The sequence below is a fragment of the Cervus canadensis genome, chromosome 21 (genome assembly GCF_019320065.1).
Source record: "Cervus canadensis isolate Bull #8, Minnesota chromosome 21, ASM1932006v1, whole genome shotgun sequence".
NCBI classification, from domain to species: Eukaryota; Metazoa; Chordata; class Mammalia; order Artiodactyla; family Cervidae; genus Cervus; species Cervus canadensis.
The window spans coordinates 51,222,197-51,241,260 of NC_057406.1; the positions used below are offsets into that span (position 1 = coordinate 51,222,197).

Genomic DNA, 19,064 nt, shown 5'->3' on the forward strand with positions numbered 1-19,064 from the left:
TTCCCAAACGAGCAAGTAACTGGCACCTGCTGAGTTCCTGGGCAATCCTGTCCAGGTTGTAGGCCTTCTATAGGTATCCAGAGCACGCTGGGCTTACCCCTATCTGGGGTGTGTGTGTGTGCACCTGTATGCACCTTCTGTGTACCAGGCATCTTACTAAATCCTTAACATGCATCACAGGCCTCTGGGCTTATGCTGTTATTATGCCCATTTTATTGATGAGGAAACTGAGAGCCTAGGCAAACTTTCCTAAGCTCGCTCAGCTGGGTACATGCAGAGCCCAGCACTCAATCATCCGCACGATCTGCCGATATAGGACACACCCCACTGCACCGTCACCTCTGGAGGGCAGGCCTTCGTCATGCTTCCCACGTCACCCCTACTGTTCATCAAGATCTTTTGAAATGAGAAAGTGAGCTGGTGAATTTCCTCCTCACTCAGGAGTTTGGTTCCTGCGCCTCCTGTCCGTGGAACCACTGGCCTCACAGAGCTAGGGCTGCGCCTGCCCTCACGTGCTCCGTGACGGCTGCAGCGTCTGACCGTGGCCGCCCTCCTGTCGGGGCCCTTCCCACCCTTCACGGCACCTGCTTCTCCTCTTTATCCCACCAAGCCCGTCTCCTGACACCCACACCGTGGAGCGTGAACCCAGCATTTTCTCTGCACTGGCCATGGCCACACGTGCTAAAATTTTAGAACCCTAACATCTCACTCTCACGATGCTCCTCTCCTCCCGGGGAAAACAAGATCCAGTCCAAGGCCTCCCCCTGGCCCTCCGAGGAGCTCACAGGGCCTCAGCTCAGCTTCCTTCCGACCATTTTCGCTGAGCTGTCGCCTCCCGCTCAACACCAGCGCTGTTCCCCTCCCCCACAGACCCAGCCTTGGGTCTTTCTCCCCTGAGTTCAGTTCCAGCTTGCACCCTCCTCTCCCTGAAGGGATTACTCGAGCATCTCCATTCTTGCATCACTTACTGAACTGGTTTACTTTTTAACCAGGGTTTACCAGCTTACTCAATAACCTCAACTGCTTTCAAAAAGTAGTTAAGACAGCTCTGAGATATATTGTCTTCTGGTAAATTTGCACATAGTAATTGTTATTGCCATTTCCGTGGTGGTCAATAGTTTTTAAAGTGTTTTCACATACGTTAATGCATGTAATGTTCATGATCCCAGGGGCCAGGTGTCATTATAATCATTATTCAGGCGAGGCTCTTGCTTTCTCAGAGAGGTTAAGTGACTTGCCCAAGATCATACAGGTGGTAAATGGCAGACCCGGGAACTGAACCCAACCTTTTTAAACTCAAAGTCCAGAGCCTTCCTTACTCTATCACACCTTCAAATGACACTAATCTACTAGCTATTCTGGGTTATCTTTTCAAATCTTAAAGTCCCCAAAATAGCTATAAGTTGCATAGGTCGGGGCCGTCTTTTCTCTTTCATATCTTACAGCCTCCCTCACTCCAACCTGGTGCTAATTGTGATGGTTCAGTATATATGTTCATTAACAAACCCCATGGTGGATAAGTTAAAAATAACAGTGGCTAAAACTTACTGTGTCCTCCATGCCAGCCTCTGTGCTAAGCACTTTAAAAACATTAACATTTCCAATTGCCACATCAGCCCTAACCGTTGGAGTTTTATCATCCCTATTTTACAGCTGGGAACATTGAGGCCCAGAGAGATGAAGTAACTTCCCTAAGGCAGCAGCCCCCAACTTTTTTGGCTCCAGGGACCAGTTTCGTGGAAGACAGGTTTTCCACAAACTGGGGATAGAGGGATGGTTTCAGGATAATTCAAGCATGTTACATTTATTTTGCACTTTATTTCTATTATTACTATATCAGCTCCACCTCAGAGAGTCAGGCATTAGATCACAGAGGTTAGGGATCCCTGACCTAAGAAACTATGAAATGGCCGAACCAGAAAGAAAACCCAGGTGGTTAGGTTCCATGTCCCAAGGCCCTGCTCAATGCTGGCTCTGAAAGTGGGCAGTTTACTGAGCTCTGTGACCCTCCCGAGGGGCTGGGTGGCCATGTCCTGACAACCAAAATACAGATTTAGACAAACTTGAGGTTGTTGTTTCATTTGAAGTTTCTGGAATTACTCCTTTACCTTGAACATAGAAGATAATTCGAACCAATAAGCATGAAAGAAACTGCATGGCTCTGGCAACATGGGGATTCATCCAGCCTGGGCATCATTCATGTTGGCCTGGGCAATGCTGGCAAGGACGATGCCCAGAGATGCCCTGACATGCCTCTCACTGATCCTCATCTGTGTTCTCTCTCCTCTCTCCTCCCTCTCTTGCACGAAATGAATAAGGAATTGTCCTTTCTCTCCGCCGCAGCTGTATTTAACCAGTGGATAAATGTGAGTACCTTTGTTGAAATTAGAATTGGAAATAATATATAATTTTAGAGATATGGACCGCATGTAATAGAAGACTGAAAATGCAGCTGTTGGAGGGAGGGAAGGCAGTCATCTAGAGCAGTGGTTCTCAGCCCTGACTCCACTTTAGAACCATGTGGAACACACGTCTTTCAATAGCCATGCCTAGGTTCCCACCCCCAGATGCTCTGATCTGATTGGGCAGAGGTTTGACCTGGACATCAGTGTATATGAGGAACCTCACAGGTGATTCTAGCATGTAACCAGGGCTAAGTACTTCTAGTCTAGGATAAGCTGGGACGATCGACTTTTCAACCAATCTAAATATATATGTATGGCTTCATTCTTCCTTGAAAAAAGGTCTTTTTACAAACTCAATGTAATTCATCATTAGTAATTCGCCAAGTTAGATTTGGCATTTATAGCTACAATCCTATCACACTTCATGTGGGTTTTGCGCTCAGCCCAACATGTCCTGAGGAACTGTCTCCTCTCCCTTGGAAAGTTCTAAAACAAAGAATCTGATCTCCAGCATCCCCAGTTGTCTGAATCTCCATCATCTTTGCCCAAGTGGCCCGAGGTGGCAGGTTCAGCAGCCATCGTGACAAGTGTTTAGTCCCATTTAAGAAGACAGGTGCCAAGACACGCACTGTGTGGTCAGCAGCCACTCCCGGACAGCTTCCTGTTGCTTCCCCGTGGGGTCTTCCCAACTCCCATCACGTGGGAAAGGAGGGCCCTACTGCAGGTGCTGGTTTCCATAGGACCCACCCCACAGGCCTGAGTTTGCCCGCGGTGTGCTGGAGCCCGCTCATCCCAGCTCGCAAGGGCACAGCTTTCCCAGCCCCTCTGTCAACACTCTCATGATGGGGGCTGCAAATCAGCCACGATGGGAGAAGTTACACCACAGAAGTCAGCAAGCACTGCAAACTGGGGCTTTTGTTTGTTTTTTCTGCAGAGCCAGTTGTTAAACATAAGCCCATCACAGCTTCTACCCAGAACTTTTAATAGCCCTAGGCAAATAGATAAAGTTTGATTTCAGCCCTTCAGTCTCTCTGTCTTGCTGAAACTGTTTCTGGAGTCTTCCTACCATCCTTATTCCAAAGGCATCCAAGCATTCTCGGGGTCTCTGCACACACATGTGTGCACATACACATACACATATGATCCTGTCAAGACTGTTCTCTGCTCCTTCGTTTAGACTAAAGGGTGAATGACTGATAATGATTCAAAGTGTGGCCTGATTAGGAAGATATACCTTTTGTCAAGACTCACCCATTTAAATAAAAGGAATGAGTCTCAAAAGGAATGTGGAGGCATCAGTCAGTAGGTGGGACCGATTTGGGAAAGGAATCCCTAGGACCTTCCCAGTATCTCTGAAATGATATCACATGGGATATTGGATTTCTGCCAAGGATTAAGTCAGCCCCGTTTGTCCTCTGACATGAGTCAGGCCACTTTCTTTTCCTCCTGGGATTCAGAATGCTTCCCTACAACACCTGCTGTCAACTACTGGAAACCTCACTGTCCTTGTGCCCTCGCGACAAGCCATTGAGGACATGGACCAAGAAGAGAAAGCCTTTTGGTTGACCAAGAGCAACATTCCTGTCCTCATAAAGTAGGTATTATGTATTTTGTTCTTCACGATGTCTTACTTACTAGCATCAGCGTGAATGAAGTTCAGTAGAGATGGGCCCCACGGGCCTTCAGATCCATGTAACTGAACATGTTCTAGGACACGCCGCCCACCCCACCCCCCCGCTCCTTCCCCCAGAATGGAAGTAGTCAACATGACTGACAGCCAACTCTGTGCTAACTGCTTTTACATACAACCTAGTTAATCCTCTCTGTGAAATAGACATTATAATTATTCCCATTTTACAGATGTGGAAACCAAGGCAGAGAGTGATTAAATAACTGACCCCAGAGGCCATGGCCAATAGTTTCAAGGGGAGATTTTCAACCTGGTAGTCTGGGTCCAGAACCTACCCTCTTAACTACTCCCAACACCACTGTCTCAAGCATCAATACCTCATTTCAGCCCTTATGGACTATTGTTATAGGTACCATACGCTACTGGGCACATACGGAGTGGCTGATCTGCAGGCCCTGTCACCTTCTGACATGCTGGCAACATCTTTGCAGGGCAACTTCCTCCACCTGGAGAAGGCAGATGGGGTAAGAGAGCACCATATTGGGTCTGTTCAATGAAAACTTGTGATATATGTTCATGTCGTACTTTGAAGGTTTTATGTTATGGAAATTTCCAAACATGAGCAAAAGTAGATGGAGAATAAACCTCCATGGTAGGCATCACCCAGCTTCAATAACTATCAACATATATTAATACACACACACACACAGAGTTACTGTATAGCAGGGCTCCTATAAAATGAGGCTCTCTGCCCACTGGTTGGCCACAGGCTCTTCTATTAGACCACAGACTGATCCAGAAAGGCAAATGCTTCCTTTCTTCTGGGTGAAGGCAGTGGAGTTTCACAACTTTGATTTTTATGTGCAGCTAAGAGCTTGTTCTTCCAGATGTTCAAGCTGGTTTTAGAAAAGGCAGAGGAACCAGAGATCAAATTGCCAACATCCGCTGGATCATTGAAAAAGCAAGAGAGTTCCAGAAAAGCATCTATTTCTGCTTTATTGACTACGCCAAAGCCTTTGTGTGGATCACAATAAACTGTGGAAAATTCTGAAAGAGATGGGAATACCAGGTCACCTGACCTGCCTCTTGAGAAACCTGTATGCAGGTGAAGAAGCAACAGTTAGAACTGGACATGAAACAACAGACTGGTTCCAAATAGGAAAAAGAGTAGTCAAGGCTGTATAATGTCACCCTGCTTATTTAATTTATATGCAGAGTATATCATGAGAAACGCTGGGCTGGAAGAAGCATAAGCTGGAATCAAGATTGCCAGGAGAAATATCAATAACCTCAGATATGCAGATGACACTACCCTTATGGTAGAAAGTGAAGAGGAACTAAAAATCCTCTTGATGAAAGTGAAAGGAGAGTGGAAAAGTTGACTTTAAGCTCAAAATTCAGAAAACTAAAATCATGGCATCTGGTCCCATCACTTCATGGAAAATAGATGGGGAAACAGTGGAAACACTGTCAGACTTTATTTTTTTTAGGCTCCAAAATCACTGCAGATGGTGATTGCAGCCATGAAATTAAAAGACACTTACTCCTTGGAAGGAAAGTTATGACCAACCTAGACAGCATATTAAAAAGCAGAGACATTACTTTGCCAACAAAGGTCCGTCTAGTCAAGGCTATGGTTTTTCCAGTAGTCATGTATGGATGTGAGAGTTGGACAGTGAAGAAAGCTGAGCACTGAAGACTTGATGCTTTTGAACTGTGGTGTTGGAGAAGACTCTTGAGAGTCCCTTGGACTACAAGGAGATACAACCAGTCCATCCTAAAGGAGATCAGTCCTGGATGTTCATTGGTAGGACTGATGCTGAGGCTGAAACTCCAGTACTTTGGCCACCTCATGCGAAGAGTTGACTCATTGGGAAAGTCCCTAATGCTGGGAGGGACTGGGGACAGGAGGAGAAGGGGACGACAGAGGATGAGATGGCTGGATGGCATCACCGACTCGATGGGCGTGAGTTTGAGTAAACTCTGGGAGTTGGTGATGGACAGGGAGGCCTGGCGTGCTGTGATTTGTGGGGTTGCAAAGAGTCGGACATGACTGAACTGAACTGACTGAAGAACTTGTTATTGGTAACCTACTGATTGAGTCATTAGAGATCACTACAGTATTATACTGAGTTAGGGTCAGTCAGCCTGCATATGTTGACTGAACACCTACTGTGTGCCAGGAACTGATCAGCGTGCTGAGACAGGATAGTGCACAGGAAGAGGGAAGCCCTATAGATGCTCACCTTCTGGCTTTTTCTACAGCATTTCAAGGACTTGGATTAAGTTTTCTGTGAGGAGGTCTGGCTGCCCTGCTGAATGCAGCAGTGATTTAAAGCTCTTTCTATGAAGTGCACAAAATGAGGATAGAGGGTCTACCGGGAAGTGAGAACTACCCCATCAGTGGAGTGTGGGCCACGGTCAGAATGCTCCGGAACTGCAGCTCTAAAGCATTTCTGCCTTCCTACCCATCAGCAATGGTGCTATGAAAAGGCTCTATCTATTTAGGTATTACATAAACGTATGTGCTTCGTCAGAATAGTCCTTTTAAAAAGCAGAAAAGAGTTACATAGGGTCGCATGGTCTCTCTACATTTTACTACAATAATTCTAGAATCTTACTTGCATATATCAGTCAATGGGTGGTTTTCCACTAGTGTTTAAAATCATTGATTTTCTGAGCAAGCATTAACTGAACATCCACCTTGGGAAGGTTCATCCCAGAATTAGAGGAGGTAACTATCAAAGACACAATCATAATGAGTTCTTTCTTATGTCTGATATAAATGTCCCCTGTAACCAAAAGAGAGGTGCAAGGTGGCCAGTGTTATTTGTTTGCTTCAGGACCTCTGCTGACATGCCTAGGATGAGACAAGTCCCCTCAGGATCCAGGGTTCGCAGAAGAATTTCAATCAAGGTGCAGTGGTGGGAGGAGAGGAGAGGAGCCCCGAGAGAGCAGAGGCCAGTTGTGTCCCACTTGGTTGATGCCTACCTGAGTGGGCATTTAGGTTTACTACCTCTATTCCCCATGTATTTCCTATTCTTGTAAAGTCAGTAACTGTCTGCATTATTTTGCTAAGGCTGCTGTAACCAAGAACCACAGACTAGGTGGCTTAGACAACAGAAATTTTTGTCTCACAGTTCTGCAGGCTGGAAGTCCAAGGTCAAGGTGTGGACAGGGTTGGTTCTGTCTAAGGACTGGGAGGTCAGGCTCTCTCCTTGGCTTGTAGTTGGCAGTCCTCATGTTCACATGGTGTTCTGCCTACATAGCTCCTGGGTCCAAATTTCCTCTTCTTATAAGGACACTGGTCACATTGGATTAGGGTCCACCCTAATGACCTCAATGGATATGAACTTGAGCAAATTCCAGGAGATAGTGAGGGCCAGGGGAGCCTGGCGTACTACAGTCCTTGGGGTCAGACATGACTAAGTGACTGAGCAACCACAACGACCTCATGTTAACTCAGTTACCTGGTATAAAGACCTTGTCTCCAAATAAGGTCACATTCTGAGGCACTGGGCTTTAGGACTCCAACATATGAATTTTGGGGACACAAGTCAACCCACCATGCTATCTACAGTGCTTTTCCAACTGCAGGGTCTGTTTAGTGAGCCTCAGCCAGCGATTTTTTAATGAAGTAGAATGGAGTAGAATCAATCAGATGCCTCCCACATGGCAGAGGAAATTATTATTTCATTTCAGTTGTGTGTGAGAGAGAGAGAGAGATCAAATGACTAACAATTTTAAAATATTTCTAACTGTACGTCATGGTCCAAAAGTGAGAAGGTCACTACTGCTCAAAATGTGGAAAACCTAGAAATCATTCAGTCCCCGGGTGTACTCTGTAGGGACTTACCTTCTCACTGTGGTGCATTTACAGAATATCACCATCGAAGGAGCATCTGTCATTGATGGTGACAACACAGCCACAAATGGAGTGATACACATCATCAACAAGGTACACATGTGGCATCTCCTCCTTTTATTATTTCTCCTCCTGTACAGTATCTTTGGTGGGGTGGGGGAGTACTTAGCCTTAATATAAAAGTAACCTGCTTCATTATTTTTATTTTAAAACCATTTAGAGGCTCTACTCATTCAGTAAGACTCGGTTATTCTTTACTTATGCCTGTATCCTGCAGTGGGTTCATATAAAGTGTAGTCGTGTATATCTCTTATTTATGAGACCATCTTACAAGGCACCCAAGAACCTTAATATTAGGAAGTCCATACACCCAGATGGGACATAAGCAAGAACTGGAAGAAAGGCAACTATGTATGTGTCACTGGTCCTCTCCTCTCTGCATTATTATGCCCAAGGGAAAAAAAAATGGAAAATGGTAGAAAAGATATTGTGGAATTTTTATTTTCTCTTCAGATGCAATTCAGCAGTATTCAAAGGTATGAAATAGAAGAAAAATTAAATGGAAAGTGAGTTTTTAAGCTATCCTATAATTTTTAGTTACTATGTTAAGAACTTCATTTAAATTTAAAGTTAGAATTTAGGGTATATTGGAAATTTTTGAAAAATAGAAGATTAGAAAAGACAATTAACTAATTTCATTTTAACTAAATTACTCTCATTTGACACTTATATACTCCCTTTTCTAAATTTCAAGTTACAGAATATGTTAACAGTTTCTGTTCAAAAAAGAGAGGCTTCTTGTAAGACTTCTGACTGCAATACTTTGCAAAGACCTTGCAAGTCTCTTGTATTAACAAGAGGCATAAAGAAATACATTTTATGAGCAAGTGGTAGGTCACTTGCAGAGAACCATGCTGAGTTTATGGCTTCATTTATCAGAAAGCAACATTACCAAGAGTGTTTTTTCCTCCAATCCTGGCTTTTCAAAGTACTGAAAAAACACACTTTTTTTAAAAAAAAAATCATGAAATTACCTCTTCTTATCATTTTTATTTTTATTTCTGATGAACACAACCCCATTAGTAAAATGACACCCCAACCCATCTCCTATACTGAGCGTTATTATCAAGGGACCAATTCAAAGTCCCACCTCCATGAAAGCCTTCCCTGATCTCTACAACCCATATCACCGAGGTTAACATATTGGCAAGCACATAAGACCTAGAATCATACAGGATCTGGGTTCAGGCATTCAGCTAACTCTATAACCTTGGGCAAGTTACCTAACCTCTCTGAGCTTCATTTTTCCTCCCTTTGAGGATTGAGCAACACCGTCTCTCTCAATGTCTGCTGCCTAGTGAGGCCACAATAAATCTCGGTTTTATTCCCTTTTCCTTCCTCTGAAATCCTGTGGGATTTCTGGTATGGAACTCATTTGACATAACTGCACCCTCTTGTTTGATGGTTCTTTATGGACTAGGTCATGAGCATCATTCTTGTATGATGGCACATCCTGGATGGGTGGAACTGATCTTTTCTCTGTCCTGCATCAGCATTACCACCTCACCTGGCATGCAGTAAAATTGGAATGATTGACAACCCGTTAGGTGCCAGGCATCATGCCAAGTATCATGCATCACACTTGATTTTTACAACAACCCTAAGAAAGTAGGTACCATTCTCCTCACTTGCCAAATGGGACACATGACGCTTCTATGGCTAAGTAACTGGGTTGAAGAAGAAATTTGTGTGAACACAAAGACTCATGGACGTGTGTCAACTGATCCAAGTTTGCTGCTTAGCCTCTGGGTTGCACTGGCTCCTTGAGGAGCCCCTTTTCTATCTATCCATTGGATACTGTGGTCCCTCTTGTCAGGGCCACCACAAACAGCTATGCAGGCTGTTCCCTGCCTAGAGGGGCCTGGTCTAAGGGTGGAATGGGGCTGAAATCCAACCCACTTCATGCCCCAAGCTATACACCCCTGTTTAGTCTTGCAAACTATCAGAGAATGCCTTGTTTCAACTTGAAATGGCCTCAGGATCACATGGGGTTTCCCTGGTGGCTCAGTGGTAAAGAATCCACCTGCCAATGCAGGAGATGCGAATTTAATCCCTGGGTCAGGAGGTCCTCTGAGGAGGAAATGGCAACTCACTTCAGTATTTTTGCCCGGGAAATCCCATGGACAGAGGAGCCTGGTGGGCTATAGTCCTTGGTGTCCCAAGAACAGGCACCACTTAGCAACTAAACAACAACAATATAATTACATACTGTTGTGACATGAACCAGTATACTGGAGAGCAGGAATCCCTACCAACACAAGCTAACAGAATTTTGGGACTTCCTTTCCCAGGTTCTGGTTCCCCAGAGAGGTCTAACTGGCTCCTTACCAAACCTGCTCACCCGGCTGGACCAGATGCCTGACTATTCCATCTTCCGGGGCTACATCATTGCAAGTACCACGTCCTCTGCATGACCCTCTGCTCAGGTTACCTGGGAACAGAAGTCCCTCACGTGCTCCTGTCTCTTTCCATCACAGCAATATAACCTGGCAGCTGCGATCGAGGCTGCTGATGCTTACACGGTGTTTGCTCCAAACAATGATGCCATTGAGAGTTACATCCGGGAGAAGAAGGTCACAACTCTGGTAGGTATTAGCAGTAATAACCCAGGAAATTATTTTCTGGAAATTAAAGCACTTAAAGTTTTCAGTCGATCCACCATGTACCATTTCACTCTTTCATCAAAACTACCTTGTCAGAATCCAATTATTTTAATAGAAACTCAAGCAGAGACTCTCATACCCAAACCTCCCCCAGGCCAGAGCCGCTCATATATTTCATTCACACCCTGGAAGCATACACTCAGGCTCATGGACACAAGGATTCAGTCTCCCCAGGAACCTCGAAGCATCTTCATAGCCACCCCTCCTCCCCTCCCTGCCTTCTCTCCGGTCCCCTGCAGCGAGCTGTCAGCACAAGGGACCTAGAGGGAATAGACTGTCTCCATCTTCCTCCCAGTCTCCCCATCTCTGTCTTCCCTGATTCCTAACATCTTGGGATAAACAGTCAAAATTTTTCAAAGGACTTTGTGAAACAATACTGGGTTGGCCAAAAGGTTCGTTTGTGTTTTTCTGTGACATCTTATAGAAAAACTCAAATGAACTTTTGGGCCAACCCAATGAAAAGCTCCAATCCCTTCACTCTCTGGTTCAAAACCCTTGGTGGCTCTCCATTTCCTCAGTGACTAAGTGCAGACTGTCTCCCCAGGTACTTACAGCCTCCACAAACTGGTCACAATTACCTTCTATTCAGTGCTGGTACCAGACTCTCCATTTAGAAGGATTCCGGGGTGTCCCACCCCCAACCCCATATCAAGGAAACAAGTTTAAAGCTCTGATTGCACAGCAAGTGTGCTGTGTTCACTTCTAACTTAATATAGGGTATTGGATGCTAAGGAGACAGGGCCGATACTTGAAATCCCGCTAAGCCCCTGTTGGGTCCACTGCTCTCTCCCTACCCCTTCTCTGCAGACACCATGTGCTCTAACCAGAGTGATGTCATATAGACCTAAAGATGGCAAAGGCGTGTTTGATGTCCTTGCTTCTGTCAACATACACACGCACAGAGGAGCCCTCCAGGCTCCTCTGTCCATGGGATTTTCCAGGCAAGAATTCTGGAGTGGATTGCCATTTCCTCCTCCAGGGGATTTTCCCCACCCAGGAATCGAACTGGGTCTTCTGCACTGCAGGCAGATTCCTTACCAACTGAGCCAGCAGGGAAGCCCCCGCTATACACACACACCACCACCTCAATCAGGAGGGCTGCCCTTCCTCCTTCCTTGCCTTCTGAATCATCCCCATACACACCGATTCTTCAAGTCGAGTCTCACCTTCCTCGGGAAAGCTGGGTCTGGCCCCTTCAGTTCAGTTTAGTTGCTCAGTCATGTCCGACTCTTTGCAACCTCCATGGGCTGCAGCACACCAGGCTTCCCTGTCCATCACCAACTCCCGTAGCTTGCTCAAACTCATGTCCATCGAGTTAGTGATGCCATCCGACTATCTCACCCTCTGTCATCCCCTTCTCCTCCCACCTTCAATCATTCCCAGCATCAGGGTCTTTTCAAATGAGTCAGTTCTTTGCATCACATGGCCAAAGTATTAGAGTTTCAGCTTCAGCACAGTCCTTCCAGTGAACACCCGGGACTGATCTCCTTTAGGATGGACTGGTTGGATCTCCGTGCAGTCCAAGGGACTCTCAAGAGTCTTCTCCAACACCACAGTTCAAAAGCATCAATTCTTCAGTGCTCAGCTTTCCTTATAGTTCAACATTCTGACATTCATACTGGTTCCAAACTGGGAACCAATTGGACCTTTCCCAATTTGGACCAGCTCTGACATTCATACATGACTACTGGAAAAACCATAGCTTTGATTAGATGGATCTTTGTTGGCAAAGTAATGTCTCTGCTTTTTAATATGCTGTCTAAGTTGGTCACAGCTTTTCTTCCAAGGAGCAAGTGTCTTTTAATTTCATGGCTGCAGTCACCATCTGCAGTGATTTAGGAGCCCAAAAAAATAAAGTCTGTCACTGTTTCCATTGTTTCCCCATCTATTTGCCATAAAATGATGGGACTGAATGCCAAGATCTTCATTTTTTGAATGGTGAGTTTTAAGCCAGCATTTCAACTCTCCTCTTTCACTTTCATCAAGAGGCTCTTCAGTTCCTCTTCACTTTCTGCCATAAGGGTGGTGTCATCTGCATATCTGAGATTATTGATATTTCTCCCAGCAATCTTGATTCCAGCTTGTGCTTCATCCAGTCTGGCATATAAGTTAAATAAGCAGGGTGACAATATACAGCCCTGACGTACTCCTTTCCTAATTTGGTACCAATCTGTTGTTCCATGTCCAGTTTTAACTGTTGCTTCTTGACCTGCATATAGATTTCTCAGGAGACAGGTCAGGTGGTCTGGTATTCCCTTCTCTTGAAGAGTTTTCCACAGTTTGTTGTGATATACACAGTCAAAGGCTTTGGCATAGTCAATAAAGCAGAAGTAGATGTTTTTTTGGAACTCTTTTTCGATGATCCAACGGATGTTAGCAATTTGATCTCTGGTTCTTCTGCCTCTTCTAAATCCAGCTTGAACATCTGGAAGTTCATGGTTCACATACTGTTGAAGCCTGGCTTGGAGAATTTTAAGCATTACTTTGCTAGCGTGTGAGATGAGTGCAATTGTGCGGTAGTTTGAGTATTCTTTGGCATTGCCTTTCTTTGGGATTGGAATGAAAACTGACCTTTTCCTGTCCTGTGGCCACTGCTGAGTTTTCCAAATTTGCTGGCATATTAAGTGCAGCACTATCAGAGCATCATCTTTTAGGATTTGAAGTAGCTCCACTGGAATTCCATCACCTCCACTAGCTTTGTTCTTAGTGATGCTTCCTAAGGCCCACTTGACTTTGCATTCCAGGATGTCTGGCTCTAGGTGAGTGATCACACCATTATGGTTATCTGGGTCATGAAGATCTTTTTTGTACAGTTCTTCTGTGTATTCTTGCCTCCTCTTCTTAGTTTATTCTGCTTCTGTTAGGTCCATGCCAATTCTGTCTTTTATTGTGCCCATCTTTGTATGAAATGTTCCTTTAGCATCTCTAATTTTCTTGAAGAGATCTCTAGTCTTTCCCATTCTATTGTTTTCCTCTATTTCTTTGCATTGATCACTGAGGAAGGCTTTCTTATCTCTCCTTGCTATTCTTTGGCACTCTGCATTCAAATGGGTGTATCTTTCCTTTTCTCCTATGTCTTTCACTTCTCTTCTTTTCTCAGCTATTTGTAAGGCCTTCTTAGACAACCATTTTGCCTTTTTGCATTTCTTTTTCTTGGGGATGGTCTTGATCACTGCCTCATGTACAATGTCACGAACTTCTGTCCATAGTTCTTCAGGGACTCTATCAGTCTAGTCCCTTATATCTATTTCTCACTTCCACTGTATAATTGTAAGGGATTTGGTTTAGGTCATACCTGAATGGTCTAGTGGTTTTCCCTACTTTCTTCAATTTAAGTCTGAATTTGGCAATAAGGAGTTCATGATCTAAGCCATAGTCAGTTCCCGGTCTAGTTTTTGCTAACTGTATAGAGCTTCTCCATCTTTGGCTGCAAAGAATATAATCAATCTGATTTTGGTATTGACCATTTGGTGATGTCCATGTGTAGAGTCTTCTCTTGTGTTGTTGGGAGAGGGTGTTTGCTATGACCAGTGAGTTCTCTTGGCAAAACTCTATTAGCTTTTGCCCTGCTTCATTCTGTACTTCATGGCCAAATTTGCCTGTTACTCCACGTGTCTCTTGACTTCCTACTTTTGCATTCCAGTCCCCTGTGATGAAAAGGACATCTTTTTTGGGTGTTAGTTCTAGAAGGTCTTGTAGGTCTACATAGAACCATTCAGCTTCTTCAGCATTACTGGTTGGGGCATAGACTTGGATTACTGTGATGTTGAATGGTTTGCCTTTGAAACGAACAGAGATCATTCTGTCATTTTTGAGATTGCACCCAACTACTGTATTTAGGACTCTTTTATTGACTATGAGGCCCTTAGCTGGCCCCTTAGCGGCAGATAATCTCTTCTGCCTCTGAGTTCAGGCCATCTGTACACCCCGCAGCACTTCTGCACCTCGTATAAGGAAATGTCTTTGCAGGTGGGTAGGTCTTATTTCTCCAATTAAATTTCTCCAATTAAATGAAAACTCTGGGCATTAGATTTTTGTAACTGGCATGTTGAGTGAGCAGCACTCCTGGAACAGAAGTGGAAGTCATCTTTTCTGTGTCTTCCCACTCCTCCCCCATCCCTTTGAACCTGTTTAGTGGGGAACATTCATAAACTGCCCTGGGATAAAACCTCAGGCAATCTTGCAGAAAGTCTTATCATTACTTTCAGCCACAAACACAATCTCAATTAAGTAAAAATTAAAAAAAAAATTTAAAAACCAGCCCCTTGTAGGTATCAACATTTTGAATTGGATTTAAAATTAAGTCTTCTTTCCTCGCTTGCCCCATGCTGGTACTTTGTCCCAACGGGACATTAGAGGAGGGGGCTTGGTCCTTGCAACAATGAGAGTTCTTCAGAGTGTGGGGGAGGGGAGGGATAGACTGGGAGTTTGAGATTGACAGGCACTCATAACTGTATTTAAAATGCCATTCCATGAAAAAGATATTAGTATAGAAAGGTAAAAATTATTACTAAAAAAAAAATTAGGGTCCATCAGGAGACAGAAACCATACCAGAGGGAATTTAATATTATGAATTGTTTATTGGGTATAAAGCTATATAAATATAATTGAAAGGTAAAATAGATAGCATAGAAGCATCTATAACCCCAAAGGCTGGGAGAAGAAAGGAAAGAGGTCAGGACAACTAAAACCTAGAAACATGGAGGGGCCCAGGGAAGCGGTGACTCAGACCTGTGGGGGAAGGGGCCCATTCGCCTAGTGGCTCTGATGTTGGAGGAGGGTCCCTGGGGGCCCTAGGAGAGCGCATTGCCAGGCTGGCGCTGGCGTCTTGGGGAAGAGGGGGACATGAAAAAACCACACTGGGAGTCACAGGTCTCTGCCATTCAGATTCAGCTGCCGCTGCAAGCATGATGACATGCAGCTGGGATGATGCCCAGTGAGTGCCCAGTGAGTGCCCGGGGACTGGTGGGCCTGTGGGCTGACTTTCCCTTCTGTGTGTCATCCAGGAGGAAGACATACTCAGGTACCATGTGGTCTTAGAGGAGAAGCTGCTGAAGAATGACCTGCACAATGGCATGCACCGGGAGACCATGCTGGGCTTCTCCTACCTCCTCGGTTTCTTCCTCCACGATGACCAGGTGCGATCCTTCCCCTGAAAACCCAGCAATGGGCGTCCTGGGTCCATCATCCGCCATCACTTCCGCATTGCATAATCTTCACCAGCACTTCCTCAGCCCTATCCACAGCAGACAGCTGTCTGTGTTCCACCATAAAGTAACGACTGGGCCAGACTGGGAAGCCCCGCCTTGTCCACCCCATCACCAGCCCTCAGACCATCAGTGTGGCCCTGACTGGTCATGGGATTGAATCCCAGCAGTCACAGGGCCCTTCAGTTCTGCTTCCTGATAACAGACAGTCCCCAAGCCACCTCCAAGGTGGCAGGGAACCTGGCAGCCAAACGTAACCCCCCGGAAATGGCATGGCCCCAGGGTGTAAGGAGCCACCTGAAGTGTGAAGGAAGGATCCAGCAGCAAATGAATGAACAGTATTACCACTGCTTGTTCATACAGACTGCAGACCTAGGGCCAACTGCCCCCACCCCAGTATCCCAGTATTAATCTCACACAACCTCTAAGCACTTAAAGTGTTTAGAATTTGTAAAAAGAATTTAGACTAAATACATATTTTAAACATTTCAGTATGCAATTCTATGTACCTATGTCAAACAGCCAGTGGAACAATCAATCTGAAAATTCAATAAGAAATTCACTATGTGACTCTGGTATAAATTCTCACAAGAAAAGTTAATGAAAACTAATGATTATTTAGGAGAAACTAAGCTCTATATTAAAATGATGAAAATTTAATCCCAAATTTTTAAGCGGTAATATTGTTCCCTATAAAAAAGCGCATTTTTTTTAAAAAGCACAGTTTTGAAAACAATATTCTCAGTGTTATCATCATTGAAGCCAAAGTGAATTTTGTGTGTAGTTTCTTTTTCTTTTTTTTTAACATGCTCAGGTTTTTTTTTTTCTTTTTAAAGTCTTTCTGGTTTTTCATTACTTAGAAAATAATCTAATGCCGAATATTTCCCTCTGATGCCTGTAAATAATCTTACCTATTGTATAATAATTTTGAGGAGATCCTTTTAAAAACATTTTCTTTTTTTTTCCAGGTAAGGCAATTTTTGTTGATAAGGACCTTATATTTTTGTTTTTATCTTTGTTATCTTTTATTCATCATGTAGAAATGAATATTCTGGTTAGTTCAATCAGTTTTGATTCTGTCATGTTTATTTTCCACGTGTTTGAAAAGTCTTTGATCTAGAGCTTGTTTTCCTTTTACAATAGAGGCTTTCTCTCTTAAATATTCTTTCTATCTTACAATAGAGGTTTTGCTTTTATTGATAACTCATTCACTCTCAGGACAACAGAGATGTGGGAAAATGCTGTCTAAATGAAGAGACTTGTGTTCAGATCAAAATTCTAATGCAACTTGTAATTCTTCAAGTATATCTCATAAGAAAAATGATTCAGATTTTTTTATGCCAAATCAACCGTATTACAACATCAGAAGTTCTGACATTTTGATATTTTAAATCAGCTCAGCCTCTTGGAATTCTGCAGATTTGTTTTGTGATCACCATTTGACACCACAAGTGAGACCCCTGCTGCTTCTCCAAACCTACACAGGCCCTGGACCACTTCTGTGGACCTCAGTCATGATTCAGCCCAACATCCCATGAAAATTCACTTGACTCCAAGTAAATCGTCAGGGACTTTAGTATTCAGTGGAAGTTCAAATTTAAACACTTAATAGAGTCACTTCAATCTTGATGCTTTGGGGAGTTTGGGAGATGTTAATCATTTTTAAATGCTCGTTAGATATGAAGTTGACATCTGTTTAGTACAACAAAGAATTCCCTCTTCTCGCAACCTCAGTCCTGCTACACCTATACACACACACATATGAAAAGAAAGTCACACAGTCATGTCTGACTCTTTGCGATTATTGGACTGCAGCCTGTCCCACTCCTCTGTCCATAGAATTCTCCAGGCAAGAGTACTAGAGTGGGTTGCCATTTCCTTCTCCAGGGGATCTTCCCGACTCGGGGATCAAACTCAGGTCTTCCGCATTGCAGGCAGATTCTTTGCCAGCTGAGCCACAAGGGAAGCCCATATGACCCCTCCCCCAGTTTTTCAAACAACCATTTGTTTTCAGTTATATTAGTTATACTCAGGAATGAATTAATGGCTTTACTTATTTTGTACTAAACAATCATTAAGATCTCCTTCCATTAAAAAAAAATCAAAACCAAATGAATTATAACTCAAAGTTGAATTTAAGTTAGAGATTTAGTTCCCATGTCTTACACACTTGCTGACATACTAGGCAAAGACAGTACAGAGACAGTACCTCGTGCTGAGAACACCAGCGCAGCCCCAAGGAAGGCAGGATACGGTTAATCAGACCTCTGAGCAGTCTCCACAGCCTAGAAGGTGATCTGTCTGGTAGAACGCATTTTTGCAAACTCTAAAACACTCAGATATTGTTTTTATTCTTATATAACGGTCATTTAGTCTTACTGAGGGGTGCTTGCAAATTAACCAGGAAGCAGAGATATGCTAAAAGGATGCTAAGTTTCATTCTCTATGTCTTGGCTGTGGAAGGCATCCACACCTCTGGGACCACCAATAACTAGCATGGCTGAGCACATCCTGGGAGACATATTATCAATGGCACTAACATAGTGATCATGATTCAGAATTTTTTGAACAGTAAAAACCAATCATTTGGATGTTGGAGAGAAAACTTAGAGATTATCAGGAGCAACCTCTTCTTTTTACAAAGGAGGAAATTGAGGTTCAAAGAGGAAAAGCAACTGGCCCAAGGTCACACAGGTGGAAGGTACCAGACGCAGAACTGTCACTCAGACTGCCCTCTCCCAGGGCAGAGCTGTCTCCAGTACAGGGTGTTACACCTGCCAGGTGAATATTGCAGTATCTCCTAGGCTAGCGTCATGCTGACATCCTCCAATCCCTATCGTCCTTATTTCCCTTAAAATCACTGTAGTAAAAACTGACAGTTAACCTTCCTGTTCACAGCTTTATGTAAACGAGGCTCCGATAAACTACACCAATGTTGCCACTGACAAGGGAGTGATCCATGGCTTGGGGAAAGTGCTGGAAATTCAGAAGAATAGATGTGATATTAATGACACTACTATCGTACGAGTAAGTTCTATCCAAGACCAACAATGTCACTAAAGAGTGTTGGCTTATTTTTTATAATTTTGAAAGCCTGGGACTCATCTATTAAGGGTATCTCAGTTCAGTTCAAAAAACCACTAAAGGAACATCTCTAAATGCCAAGGAGCATACTTGCTTGTGGCTCTATAGGAATAAATAAGACCATGACCCTTGCCCTCAATGGGCTTACA

At 43.9% G+C, this 19,064-nt stretch overlaps 1 protein-coding gene across 2 annotated transcripts in view; it reads left to right on the plus strand.

Moving 5' to 3' along the window:
- STAB2 (stabilin 2) overlaps positions 1-19,064 on the plus strand; it is a 165,081-nt gene that overhangs the window by 80,345 nt on the left and 65,672 nt on the right. For both annotated transcript variants that reach the window (XM_043440283.1, XM_043440284.1), the window contains 8 exons: positions 2,319-2,366; positions 3,863-3,999; positions 4,445-4,559; positions 7,916-7,993; positions 10,252-10,350; positions 10,438-10,545; positions 15,631-15,762; positions 18,730-18,858. In XM_043440283.1, coding sequence (XP_043296218.1) covers positions 2,319-2,366; positions 3,863-3,999; positions 4,445-4,559; positions 7,916-7,993; positions 10,252-10,350; positions 10,438-10,545; positions 15,631-15,762; positions 18,730-18,858 — 846 coding nt within the window. The remainder of the gene's footprint in view (positions 1-2,318; positions 2,367-3,862; positions 4,000-4,444; positions 4,560-7,915; positions 7,994-10,251; positions 10,351-10,437; positions 10,546-15,630; positions 15,763-18,729; positions 18,859-19,064) is intronic.